General features: G+C 43.3%; 1 protein-coding gene across 1 annotated transcript in view; it reads left to right on the top strand.

The window, feature by feature from the left end:
- jade1 (jade family PHD finger 1) overlaps positions 1-11,711 on the top strand; it is a gene marked incomplete in the record, with an annotated part of 13,241 nt that extends 1,530 nt beyond the window's left edge. The window contains 11 exon segments of the mRNA XM_035673868.1: positions 752-834; positions 1,853-1,920; positions 2,702-2,859; positions 3,295-3,479; positions 4,460-4,671; positions 5,542-5,709; positions 6,496-6,612; positions 7,186-7,791; positions 8,795-8,912; positions 9,745-10,427; positions 10,429-11,711. Coding sequence (XP_035529761.1) covers positions 752-834; positions 1,853-1,920; positions 2,702-2,859; positions 3,295-3,479; positions 4,460-4,671; positions 5,542-5,709; positions 6,496-6,612; positions 7,186-7,791; positions 8,795-8,912; positions 9,745-10,427; positions 10,429-10,839 — 2,809 coding nt within the window.
- Positions 11,712-13,399: the final 1,688 nt, after the last annotated feature.

Genomic DNA, 13,399 nt, shown 5'->3' with positions numbered 1-13,399 from the left:
TGTTAGCCTAGCTGTTAGCCTAGCCTGCTAAGTTAGGGGTTAGCACCTTTTTCCCCCCTTTTGAGCCCGCTGGCAGCAAAACACGCAGATATATTTCCACCTGTCGGGAGTTGAGAGTCTCTGCTGCTGTTTTGAACTCATAGTTCCCGCAGGGCGTTGCTTCCTGTCTGTGTTGTTGTGGTTACTTGTTGTTGTTGTTGTTGTTGTTGTTGTTGTTGTCATCGCTGCACGGTGGCTGTGCTCGTCCACCTGCAGAGTTTCAGCGAGGAAATACAAAGTGTCCCCCTGTTTCCCTCTGATATCCGCCTCTTTATGCCCCAGAACTGATGTTATTACAGTAGAGGAGATGGATGCTGAGACACATGAGCCATCTCTAGCTTTGTTATTGAATTGAGAAGCTGCTGCTGCAGCGATAGTGTCCTCATTATTTGGGTAGAAACTTAAATCAGTACCTTAACTGTTAGCAGTGTGAGTGCACTATTTAGTGGACTTTAAACATGTGCTTTTATTTAACACACTTTATGATTAATAGTGTCATTTTGCTCATCTTCTAAAGTTGGTGTGTTGACTCACTCATAAACTATGCTCAACTTTCACTCTTAATATTGTGCCACAACACAGATAGATGTCTGTGTCTGTGTTTATATGTGAGTCAGGCTTTCTTATCGTATTCCCAAATGTTAACAGCTTTTCCCGTGTATCTCGTCATCAGTCCCGCTCTGTAACTTAACCTCCTGTCTGGTTTGTGAAGCGTCCGTACGCCGGAGCTCCGCAGACAGACGACGATGAAGAGAAGCAGGCACCCCAGCAGCAGTGATGACTCCGACAATGGAAGTAAGTGAACTGTCGTCTCTCCTCGTTCATTCATACCAAACATAGACTTGAATGAAGTCAGTAAACACCCCTGCCACCTTCCTCAGTTTAACAAGTGAAAGTGCAAAGCAGGCACTGTAAAGTCAGGAACTTAAATACCACAAAATATAAATTTATCAGTCAATAGTTTCCTTTGTCAGAGCAGTTGTCTTCTCCTGAAAATGTGTCTTTCATCTTGTTTCTGTCAATGTATACTTCACGTACAGGGAGGAAACCAAGGGAAAGAAAGAGAAAGAAGGGCAGCAGATGGACAAAGATTAAGGAAAACAAAGCCAGAGCCTACAGTCTGAGAAACAGGAGACAGAGTAGGGACAGGAGGCGCATTTGGACGTTTAAAGACGTCCCGGCAGGTCAGGCAGAGACAGGCTCAAAGTCTGACCTCAGTCAGCAATTTCAGAAACACTTTGTAGCGTTTGTTTCATCCGCTGCGAAATCTCAGATGGGTGGGGTTTTACTGCATCGTATAAAATGTTGGGTTAAGTTAAAGTTTACAGAAAGCCAGATTAATGTGTGGATGCTTCCCTGTTCCTGTTTGGATTTGCGTAACATTCAGTGTATCTGATGTGCAATCTGCCCTGAAAACAAACAACCCGTGAGCTCTTACTGGAAACTGCTTTTAGCCGAGTTCTGGTGAACAGTTAAACACAACATGATCCTTCAGGATTTTGAGCTCCCAACATTTAGTAGCAAATTAAGTTTTTTTCGTCTCACACAGGTGATTTTAATGCTGCTGCCGCCAGTAAGGTTTTATAATAAGCCCCAAATCAAATGAGAAAATAGTAAAGAAGTGAAATTGAAAACAGAAAACGCCAGTTGCACCATTTTGTCTATGCAAATGAGTCACACATGTATGTCTGTAAGTTTCCCCTGTTGGGGGAAATCCATATGTTTGAGATGATGTGAGGTTGTTCGTTAGAGCAGCAACAGACAGAGGAAGAAATGCTGAGCTGTTTAAAACTCGGTGATGTTTCTCCTCCAGGTAATTCGACCTGCTGGTCCCAACATTCGTCACAGCCCAGGAGAGGGACCGGGCAGAAACCCTCCGAGGTACGTCTGCCTTAAACTTACAATCACAGTTCAATATTAGATTAACAGTTCATGAACTGTCTGTGGCTGTGTTTCCTGTAGTCTGCCGCTGTGTTTCTGTTCAAGGTTTTATTCTTTTTTGTGGAGAGAAACAGCTCATTACTCATTAATGTGATCTTCCACATTGTACAGCGCGTCCTGTGTTATCTAATGTACAGTCTGTAGGCCGCTGTACACTCCCTGACCAACAGCCAATCAAAACAAAACCATGACTCCGGCCTCAGCTGGATCCTGATTGGCTGGTTCCTGTTTGGCTGTCTGTGCACAGCGTGGTAGTAACATGTGCAAACACTGATAAACAGTATCTCTCTTTGGAAAAAACGATATGTTTATTTAAGTTGTGAAGATGATTATATGCAGTTATACTGTTATACACATTGTACAGTTCATCAGTTCTCTGCAGATGAACCAAAAATACAATGTACCACAAATTCTGCTCTTTTTTAAAACGTATATGAGTTTAAATATGATAAATGGTATTCCAGATTAAATCATCAATGCTGATTTTATAGTATTTTAGAAGCCGAAATGTGCCTGTACGGCTATATTTGATGTTCTCACTGTTTTGTAAATATTTCACTTATGAATATTTGCACAGAAGCTTCAGAGCATGATCGTTTCTGACGTCCTCTGACAACAAAAACCAACTATTTTCCATCCTACAGGCGGAGTGACGGTGCCGTAAACATTCAGTGTTGCAGTAATGTGTCACTGACTCTTGTTTTCTTGCGACCGGCTGCAGGTTTTCAGGACGGACCTGATCACCGCCATGAAGGTGCACGACTCGTACCAGCTGAACCCCGAGGAGTACTACATCCTCGCCGACTCGTGGAGACAGGAGTGGGAGAAGGGCGTCCAGGTTCCCGTCAGCCCCCAGTCCATCCCACAGCCTGTCGCCAGGTAGGGGCGAAACAAAAGTCACATGTTTGAATCCGGTTGTTGTCCTTGAGTGGGAATCCAGGACGGGCTCATAAAGTTGAGATTTACTGCTTATTTAATAGCCTGTTTTAGATAGCCATTGTTTTGTTTCCATTTTATTAGATGGGCTCACAGTTTGGCATCCAGCAAGGACAGAGTTAGAGAACAGTTGGAAAACAAAACCTTTATGTACACAAATCATTAAAATGGAGATTTGTAAAGTGTTGCCGGTGGCTTTATCCACCCTAGTGTAAGAAGGCAAGTCCTTAAAATCCTTAAAAAGCCTAGTTATTCATGGTTAGAGCTGCACCCCAACACGTGGAAGGATAAGAGTCTACAGAAGATGAATGGATGCGCAGTAATCATACAGCACATGCAGGCCAGTGAACTGAAATGTCTCCTGACTGTGTCGTGCAGAGTGCTGGCAGAGAAAGGGAAGGAGGTCATGTTCGCCAGGCCAAAGAAGTTGATCCGGACGTCGGGCACCGAGGCGCTGGGCTACGTGGACATCCGGACGCTGGCGGAGGGGATGTGCCGCTACGACCTGAACGAGGAAGACGTGGCCTGGCTGCACATCGTCAACGAGGAGTTTGCAGAGATGGGTGAGTCACAGAGCAGCTGTTCAGACTGAAACCGGTGGTTTGTCACTTTGTAGGCGTCACTCAGGAATTTGATTTGGCATCTATTCACGGAGAAGTACATGATTCGAGAATGTTTCCTTGTAATCTGATTGTCCCCATCTTCAAAGTCTTCTTTTGAGAGGTCAAAGCAAAGCTGCAGACATAGAAGGGAATTGGGATGCTGATGTCAGCAGCATGTTTCACAGCAGCTATTTCTCCCCATCAACAGACTCAGGACTTTCTCTGAGCAGGACGCTAAAGGAATGGAGTGTCAGTTGAAGGCTTTAATTGCAATCATCAAGTTTGTTTTTATAAAGTCTGAACTGTAGTGTTCAAACTGGTTTGTGTGAACAGAATAAAGGCTAAAGTATCAGATTTACTTTAATTATTATCTCTGGTTGTGAAAACAAAACCATACTACAGGTTTACAGTCAGAAAACTTTAGTCTTTTCTTCAGAGGAGCCAACAGAATAATTTGTGGTTCTTGTGTTAATCCTGTTCATCTTTCTGTTGTTAGCTTATCTTAGGTAAAATCTCTCTTTATATCAGGCGTTTGGTTCCCAGAGTTTTGTTAGTGGACACTCCCGTTGTTTTTCTCCTGATTTATTGGAGGCGGCTCATGTTACTTTGACCACATCTTTGTTTAGAGACATTGTTGTCTGTAGTTGAGCTCTCTCTGTGGTGTCTGTTGGTCTGCTGACTCACAGAGTAAACCTCACAGTTAAACCTGTAATTAAGCATATTGTCACTGTTGAGTAAAGTATGGTTATCTCCACAGTGTCAGCTGTTTAGACTAGAGAAATGAGGGTTTTAAATTTGATCTGCATGGCATTTTAGATTAATTCAACTTTAATTAAATTGATTGAAAAGTGAAAACTATATAACTGGACTTCTCTGGAGGTTAATGAATAAAACCTACAATGGCAAACAATAACGAAACCTTTTACTTTCTACTTTCCCAGCCATGCCGCCTTTGGACGAGATCACCATGGAGCGGGTGATGGAGGAGTTCGAACACTGCTGCCACGAAAACATGACGCACGCCATGGAGACGGAGGAGGGGCTCGGCATCGAATACGACGAGGACGTGGTGTGTGACGTCTGCCAGTCGCCCGACGGGGAGGACAACAACGAGATGGTGTTCTGCGACAAGTGCAACATCTGCGTTCACCAGGTCAGAGGTCAACGACACGCAGGCTCATTTAACTCACTTTACACGAGAAAAAAGACAGAATACAGTCCTTAACTTAAAATATATTTATTAAATGTTATAGTTTGATCTCTCTGAGTGCATAAACTAATTATATCTTCTATTACACTTTTTGTGGAAGGTGACATTTAGTTAATATTCTTTGTTCCCCTTTTTGATGTATTGCTGAGTTGAGCCTTGTTACTATATGTTACTACGTGAGTTTAAGCACTTCAGTTCTATTTATATCACACCAAAGTTATTTCCAGACACTTCTCATATAGAGCGGGTGTAGACCGTACTTCCTATAAAATCATGAACTTCTGCTGTCTGTCTAAGTTGAATATCTTCAGGATGCAGTAGTACTGATACAAGTTCTTATTAATGCCATTAAAGTTAACTAACAGTGACTTTGTTCACTTGTGCTACAGGAGCTACTTTTCACCCCCTTTTGTCCTGATTGTTTACCCTTGTCTGCCTCTCTTCCGCTACCTATCTGTTCAGCCAGCGAGAGGTTAACGCCACGTTGCTGTAAAGTGGTATCGCATTAGTTTTATGATGACAGTTACGAGTACACGATTGGACCCGACACTTACATTTAGTTAAAAATCACAGCTAACATGTGAAGAGTAATAGTCAAAGTGAAACTAACACAGCACACATGAGCGAAATTATATTTTTACCCCAACCGTGTTAACTTTTGAGCACAGAGAGAAAATGAAGAGGACTCTTCTTGTATTTCAGATCAGCTGGTTTCATCTGACGCACACACACTTTCTCTGTCTTGATTTGTTTCTGCCGCACTGGTTTTCTGCTCGCTGTCTGAGCCGCCCCTGTCTTTGCGTTTCTCACCAGGCGTGTTACGGCATCCAGAAAGTGCCAAAGGGCAGCTGGCTGTGCCGGATCTGCGCCCTCGGCATTCTGCCAAAGTGCCAGTTGTGTCCCAAGAAGGGCGGAGCCATGAAGCCGACCCGAAGTGGAACCAAGTGGGTCCACGTTAGCTGTGCCTTGTGGATTCCAGAGGTGAAGATCAAATCTTTACAGTCTTTATTTTTGTGTTTTTATAGCAAATATTTATTGTACTTTTTTGACCATTTTAAATACATGTCACTCTTTCCATTTTTCATGTGGAGCAAATTCAACTGCAACTCAACACATGGAAATCATGTTAAAGGACAATTTTTCTCCCTTTTTACAGTTTTTAATCTCTATTTTAATCTAAGTTATTTCTGACTTTGACCTCGATATAAATTATTTTCAAATTGGTAAACAACTTATATTGCAGTTAGAGAAAGGAATCACAACAATCACCTGCTGATATCAGCTTTAACATTTTCAAAGAAGTTATTGTCAGTGTTTCATATAAATACTAAAATCAGAGAACTTTCTTCTGCTTGTAACAAATCATTTTACTATCCAAAATGCAAATTTTAAATATAGGCTGTAGTTGGTTTACATTAGGTTATGTCTCCTTTTCTTTCTACTTTAGTCTGTCTTAAATTAAATTGAGATTTCACATAATTACAGCCTTAAATGGTATCTTTCTAAGGGATTAACTTGTTACATTTTGTTTTATTTTAAAGTATTTACTCTATGAAAAAGTTAGATTTGACTTCATGTGTTAAAATCTAAGTAGCCTGAATGGACGCTGTGAAATTAATGGAAACAACAGAGGTTTTATTCGTACTGGAGCATCAGTCACTGATTTCTCTTGGCATGCACTGATTTATTTGCATTTCTAAATGAGTCAACACCACCTGCGCTGACATGTGAGAAACACCCCCGTTATATGTTAAATCTGCTGTGCAGGTGAGCATCGGGAATCCAGAGAAGATGGAGCCAATCACCAACGTGTCCCAAATTCCCAGCAACAGATGGGCTCTGATCTGCTGCATGTGCAAAGAGAAGACCGGAGCGTGTATACAGGTAGAGTCTCCGCTCACATTTCACTCCCACAGCGCAAAGAACACAGACATTTAATGAGACGTGAAAAGCAAAGCGTGAAACCAGCGCGTTGGAGTTATTCAGACGCTGCTGAGTGTTTCCTCTGCTCACAGTGGGAAATGAAACTGTAATGATTTCACAGCTCAGCGGGTTGGAGGAGTGAGGAGGCAGCCGATCAGTCAGCACAAAATCTGAAATGTTTTCTCTCTTTTGAAGTTGGTTATATTTTGCATTGTACCAGGGTCTGGGTGATTACTCAGTGCTGATGAGTGTAGACATTCAGTGGCTCATCCTCTGAACACCACAGGAGGGAGACTGTGACACACAAGCCCCGTCACTGCTTTCTGAACTTGAATAAGATGATAATTTGTATAAGCGATCATCTCACATCCCTTTCATAATATTAATTCATACATACTCAAGTGTTGGTAAAGTCACTTTTTATTTTCTGAGCTTTTTTCCGGCTGTGAGAAGCTCCTCCGTTTCCTTTCGATGCACATAATATTTTAGTGTTTTAAATGTTTAAAGGTCTAACATTCATTTCTTTGCTGCTAGTGCTCAGCGAAAAACTGCCGGACTGCCTTCCACGTGACGTGCGGCCTCCACGCCAGCCTTGAAATGAACACCATCCTCACAGAGGACGACGAGGTCAAGTTCAAGTCCTACTGCCCCAAACACTCGGGGCTCGAGGGCGCCGAGTCCAGGGAGCGAGACTCGGAAGGCGAGGAGGTAGAGAGGGAGAGCGCCAGAGACAAAAAGGGCAAGAGGAGAGGAAGGGTGAGAGTGGAGGAGAACGCCGCCTCGTCCTCCTTGTCTTCCTATGTGGCTCCTCAGCTCATCAACAGAGCGCCCAGCGATCTGGAGGGGTTCAGCAGCCGCCAGCAGGAGAAGAGAGTCAACCTCCGCAAGCTGAAGCTGGAGGCGATGGAGGAAGACTTCTACCAGTTTGTGGAGGTGGAGGAGGTGGCCAATCACCTGAAGCTGGCGCCGGAGGTGGTGGACTTCCTCTACCAGTACTGGAAACTGAAACGCAAAGCCAACTTCAACCAGCCGCTCCTCACGCCCAAGAAGGACGAGGAGGAGAGCCTGGCACGCCGCGAGCAGGAGGTGCTGCTGCGACGCCTGCAGCTCTTCACGCACCTCCGGCAGGACCTGGAGAGGGTAGGTTTCTACTTCAGGAGCGCAGAGAGCAGCAGAGACAGGAAGAAACACGGCTTCAGGAGGAGGGAGTGATTCTCTGTTGGCCAAAGAAAGTTCAAATAAATGATTATTAGATAAAGTCTGAGTGCAGTGGAGACGTTTGCTTGCTTGTAGATAAGATTTATTGATCCCAAGAGGAGATAAGAAAGGATAGAGGTAGAACATTATTAAATCTAGTGCAGCGGCTGTCTACATTACAGTACCTTTGACCTATTAAAGTATTTAACTATACAACTTGGAACACTGTTGAGATCGTATTACTTGGAGAACAGCAGGTGAGACAGGAAGCAGTCACATCGAAATCCACAGAAGATAACCAGCTGTTCATCTCTCTTAAAACTCTGGTGACCATATCGACCTCGAGCTCATCAGGAAGCCTGCAACCTTTCTTTTAGGCTTAGGAACTGTAGACATTTTGTGCTGTGATGAATCTAAGTGTTGGTGACAGCTGAAGTGTTTATAGCCGTATTTCCACTACGTGGTGCGGCTCGACTCGAGGCGGAGCTGAGCGCCAGAGCGACTCTATTCCAGCAGCTGGGAAACAAGCAGGAAACACAGTGGAGCTTTACTTTGGTGTTGAGAAGCTGCAGCCTTTATTCACTGACACGTTGTACACAAATATCTCCTCACTTAATTTGTAAGCCCTTATGAAATGGTGTCACAGGCTACTTGAGGCTATTGAAGTAGAGAAGCATGTAGCTATATTGTATGTATTGCACATGAAATGAATGTAAGTATAAATACAGTATGCATATATGAAAGTATACACAGTATATCACTATATATGTGAAACAGAAGAGAATATATATTCAAACTTAGATATAGTCAAAGATATTCACTTAACATTGATATAAAACAGAAAGCAGGATGCATGTGAGAATCTGGACTCATCCTTCCAGTGCCGGAGGATACTGATCTACTGTGAGTTCATGACTGTGTGTAAAGAACCTCTGCTGTTCCTCAGGTTCGTAACCTGACCTACATGGTGACCCGGAGGGAGAAGATGAAGCGCTCGCTGTGGAAAGTCCAGGAACAGATCTTCCAGCACCAGATTCGCCTGCTCGACCACGAGCTGCTCACAGGTGAGTCAGCAAACGATTGAATCAAAGCTCCGCACGTCGCATCAGCTTCATCAGGCCGTAATGTGTCAGGGCTGCTTCTGTCAGCCTGTTTGCAAATGAACTGATGCAACGTTTCCAGTAGATGTTCACTGTGACACTGTGTTCAAAAGAAGTGTTTACACTTTAGGAAGACATCTAACTGCCATTTGTATAAGACAATATGGTCGACATTTGGATAAATGTCAACAAAGTAGCTGGAAAATACTGATTTATTGGTTTAGTTTTATTCTGTCATAAACAACAAAGACGTCACACTCATCCAAATATTAAAGAAAAACTGAAGAAAGACAAATGCAACATGAACATGCAGAAACAAGAAAGCAGATTAAGTGTGACTCATGATACAAATTGTACTAAATGTTTACTAAAATACTAAATCCATCTCATGTAATCTGGTCAATTGTTCTACATTGTTGCTCACACATGTTGAAAGATTCAGAAGTTTTAAACTGACATTTTTACTTTTAAAACATGATCCAATCATTTTGATAAGAGCTGGTTGAAGTGACTATAATAATATTAATAAAGATATTTTCTGATATCTCAAAATGACAAAACAATCAAAGTGATGTTCAAAGTAAAGAAACAGACTAAAATCTTAAAATGTGCAACAAGAAAATACTTAAATAACTCATCTTGTTGTTTTAATCACAACCAGAAAGGAATCTTTAATGTGGACGACAGACATTTGTTGAACAGTTGCATTGTGGGTCAGATAATAACATTATGATTCCTCTGAATGTCGGCAGAGGATAATCTCGTCCTGTATTTGACTCATTTCTGTCTGTTGCAGGTGATCCTTCAGAGAAGGATTTGGAGAAGCTCTTCTCTCTGGACTGGTTATCCTCTCAGGGCTCCCAGTCTCGCTCCTCTTGGAGCAGCTCTGGACTGAAAACCAAACGGGGGTCTTCAAAGCAGGAAAAGAGGAAAAGCGGTGACAGAAAAGGCCTCTCTGACACCCCGCACACTCACAAGAAGGACAATCTGAGCAAACCACTGGAGACAAAGGATAGTAAAGGCTCCCGAATCAGAGAGTCTGCACCTGCTGAGGCCACAAGCGACGCCAAAATCCCAAACTCCGAAATCAGCCAGGAGACTCAGTTCCCAAAGCTTCAGAAGCCGGAAGTGGTTCAGGAAACGCTCACCGTCAAAGTGCGCAAAGCCGACAGCAGGAAAGGCCCGAGGAGGGACGCAGAGCACGAGGCGCTGGCCAGACAGAAACGAGACGACCACGAACAAGAGGAGAGGAAGAGGAAGAAGAGGGGCAACGGGATGGAAAGTTTCCCGAGCCAGGGGAAGAACCGGTTCGGCTCAAAACATTTGGAGAAAACCGTTTCCATCAGGCTGGTAGACATCAGGAGCTCAGACACCGACGACTACCTGATGGACGAAGGAATGACCAAAAGAAGCCCCGTCTCTCTGGATGTGACGACCAACACTAAACCCAACAGAGCCGGCGTGGTCCCGGACGCCGCCCGCCGCCGCCGCCAGAGCCAACGGCTGGCTGAGGAGAGCCCACGCAAACGGCTCACACACGTCCAACAGAACCACGGCCGGACACCTGAAAGGCTGGGGGAAGTTCAGGATCCCGAAGAGGGGCGGGAAGCCTCTGACGATGAAGGAGAAGGAGGAGGAGGAGGAGCCGGAGGAGGTGGAGCACCGCAAGCCGCTGCTGAGGCCGCTGACCAACACGCCAGAAACGCCGTACCCCAGGACCAGACTCCGCACGGGGACGGAGAACGACGGCTACGCGTCCGACTCCAAACCGGGCGACGGCGAGATGGAGCCCTGCTTGAAACGATGCCACTCCCACCAGCTGAGGGGGGACTCGTCTCTCGGTCGGCGCTACGGGTCTGACATCATCCGCCGAGGCGTGCTGGCCTCCTGATGGCGGAGCAACACTTGTTGAAAAAATAAGCTGCACTGTGTTAGTCGGAAAAGAACGACGGTCGCTCTTTGTACCTTTATTTTTGTGGATGAATCGTAAAAAAAAAAAAAATATGCCTAGATTAAAAACAGAGCTGATATTTATTTTTTATTTGTATCATATGTAAATCTGGGAAATATTTTACTTAATTTTGTTTGTTTTTGGAGCTAGTTTTTATTCATTTTTTTTTCTCCTTAAAAGTAGAAAAGATGTCAAGTTGCCACTTAAACGCTCGCTCAGATATTTACAAGCAGAAGCAGCAACTTGTGAGGAGTTGTGATTGTTGCTTGGGACCATAAGCTTGCAATGTCATTTGTTTTTTGAAATAGTATTAAACTCAGTTGCACTTAGTCGAACAAGCCGGCGCAGATAATGTTCATCCCGTCGGCTGGGATAGGACTGTAGGTCTTTTTATTTTTTATTTTATATCAAGCTTCATCAGATGTTAAATGGCTACAAACAGGAAGTTAAACTGCCCTTTTATCGCTATTTAAACTCCAGCTGTCATCACTTCTTTCAGTCTGCGATTGTTGGACATTATGAACTGGGAATCCACAAACAAAAGGAATTCCGAATGACGTTTTACTTGTCATCAGCACTTAAGTGTAATTGAACTGCGATCGTATCGTATCCATCATGTGCCTAACTTTTATTTGAAGCGTTTGCACTACGAGAGGACGGCACAGGTGTGAGGTATGAGTAGAGTTATTTTTACACTGAAAAATGGAATAAAGCGTTTTATACCCTCGGCCGCTGCTGTACTACTGTTATGCAAAATGAAACTTGTTTTGTCTTTTGTCTTAAAGAGGAATAAAACACTCTGAAGGACTCGAGTCTGTGTATGATCCATGTTCACGTTCATAAACTGGAGCTCTGCATTAACATCTGCAGTTTACTCAGGAGTGAGCCTGCGTATTAATTACATCTGTTACTTGAGTTTGGGTATAAATATCAATAACAACATGAAGCTTTTCTCCTTTACTGGCCTGGTGTGGATACATGTTTTGATGAATGAGTCGTTAAAAATGTAATAGGTACCATTACTAATTACCTGAATTTGACTACTTTCCATTACTTTTGGATCACCTCAACACCATATATGTAAATGAAAACGAGAGAGAAGAGAGGTCAATAAGTATCGAGACAACAGGACAGTGTAATGTTAGAAAGGAAAATAGAGTTTTAGATCAAAGGAACATCTGCTATGCAAAATGCATACAGGTTGGCAGGTCTGAGATCAGATTTGTGGCCCCAGCAGAGAACAATGGAGGTAAATGGACATTTGTTGCTGGTGCTCAAAGCACTGAAAATAATGTTATTCCATTCACCTCCATTGTATTGTTCATTATCAGTCATTTCTATTAGTATAGTTGTTGCTACTGTTGTTGCTGTACACCTATTTCTCTGTCCCCTCTACCCCCAACTGGTCGAGGCAGACGACCACCCACCTAGAGTCGGGGTCTGTCCGAGGTTTCTGCCTCTTAAAAGAACGTTTTTCCTTGCCGTTTTCTCCAAGGTCTTGCTCATGGTAGGAACTGTTGGGTCTCCGAAGGACTTCGGAGCCAACTCAGCGTAGTGGTCCACTAGATCAGCATTTCCCAGCGTTTTTTTTTTTCTGGGAACCCCTTTTAAAACTAACAAACTATGGCGACATAGTTCACAGCGAGAATTAAGGTTTCTGAACATTTTGACTGCTGATTTTGCATCTAGTAAAATTTTCTTGAGCAGATATTTTGAAGAGATATACGTTTGATCAATCACAACTTCATCATCAGTGAAACAATGCAGACATTTTAAATGCTTTCTAAATTAAGGCTGCAAGCAGCGATGAATGGGCCCTCGCACTCGGCGCGTGTCGGGTGTGCTACAGCCGCATTGATCCAATAAATTCCCTAGGAGAAGTTTGTTCATTCGCCATTTGTGCAAAGTTTCATGGCATGTTTAGCCCCTCAAAAATTGTTGAAATGTTGACACAAAAGCTGATTTTCGCCGCATCGCCATGGCAACATGGTTCCATGCAAATTCTTAAGATTCATAAGATGTCATTGTCATCGTTGTAAGGACCTCCTGACAGAATTTCAGCTGAATCTTATCAATCTGCTGGAAGATATGCATAAAAGTATAAAAATGTAATTTCCTTTCACCACTGGGTGGCACTCTCACTATTAGTGAATATTATCACATACATGTGTTCAGGACGAGACTCTTATCAGACAAGTGAAGTTTGGAGCCGAATGGACAATGTACACTCAAGTTATAGCAACTTCGTGTGTTCTGGTGGTACATCAAAGTTTGACGCCACGCCACGGACATGCCCTTTAACAAAAACTCACCACAATCATGAAATATCATCAACAAAATGTTTTGCATTTCCTGACTAAATTTCAGCTAGATCTGATCATCCTGCTAGGAGTAGAACATGAAAGTATAAAAAATGACATTTCCTTTCACCACTAGGTGGCGCTCTCACTATTACTGAATATTATCACATAGACGTGTTCAGGGTGGGACTCTTATCAAC

The sequence above is a fragment of the Morone saxatilis genome, unplaced genomic scaffold, assembly GCF_004916995.1.
Source record: "Morone saxatilis isolate NCDOM2014 unplaced genomic scaffold, NCSU_SB_2.0 Contig3, whole genome shotgun sequence".
NCBI classification, from domain to species: Eukaryota; Metazoa; Chordata; class Actinopteri; family Moronidae; genus Morone; species Morone saxatilis.
This window is presented reverse-complemented; position numbering and strand designations above follow the sequence as displayed.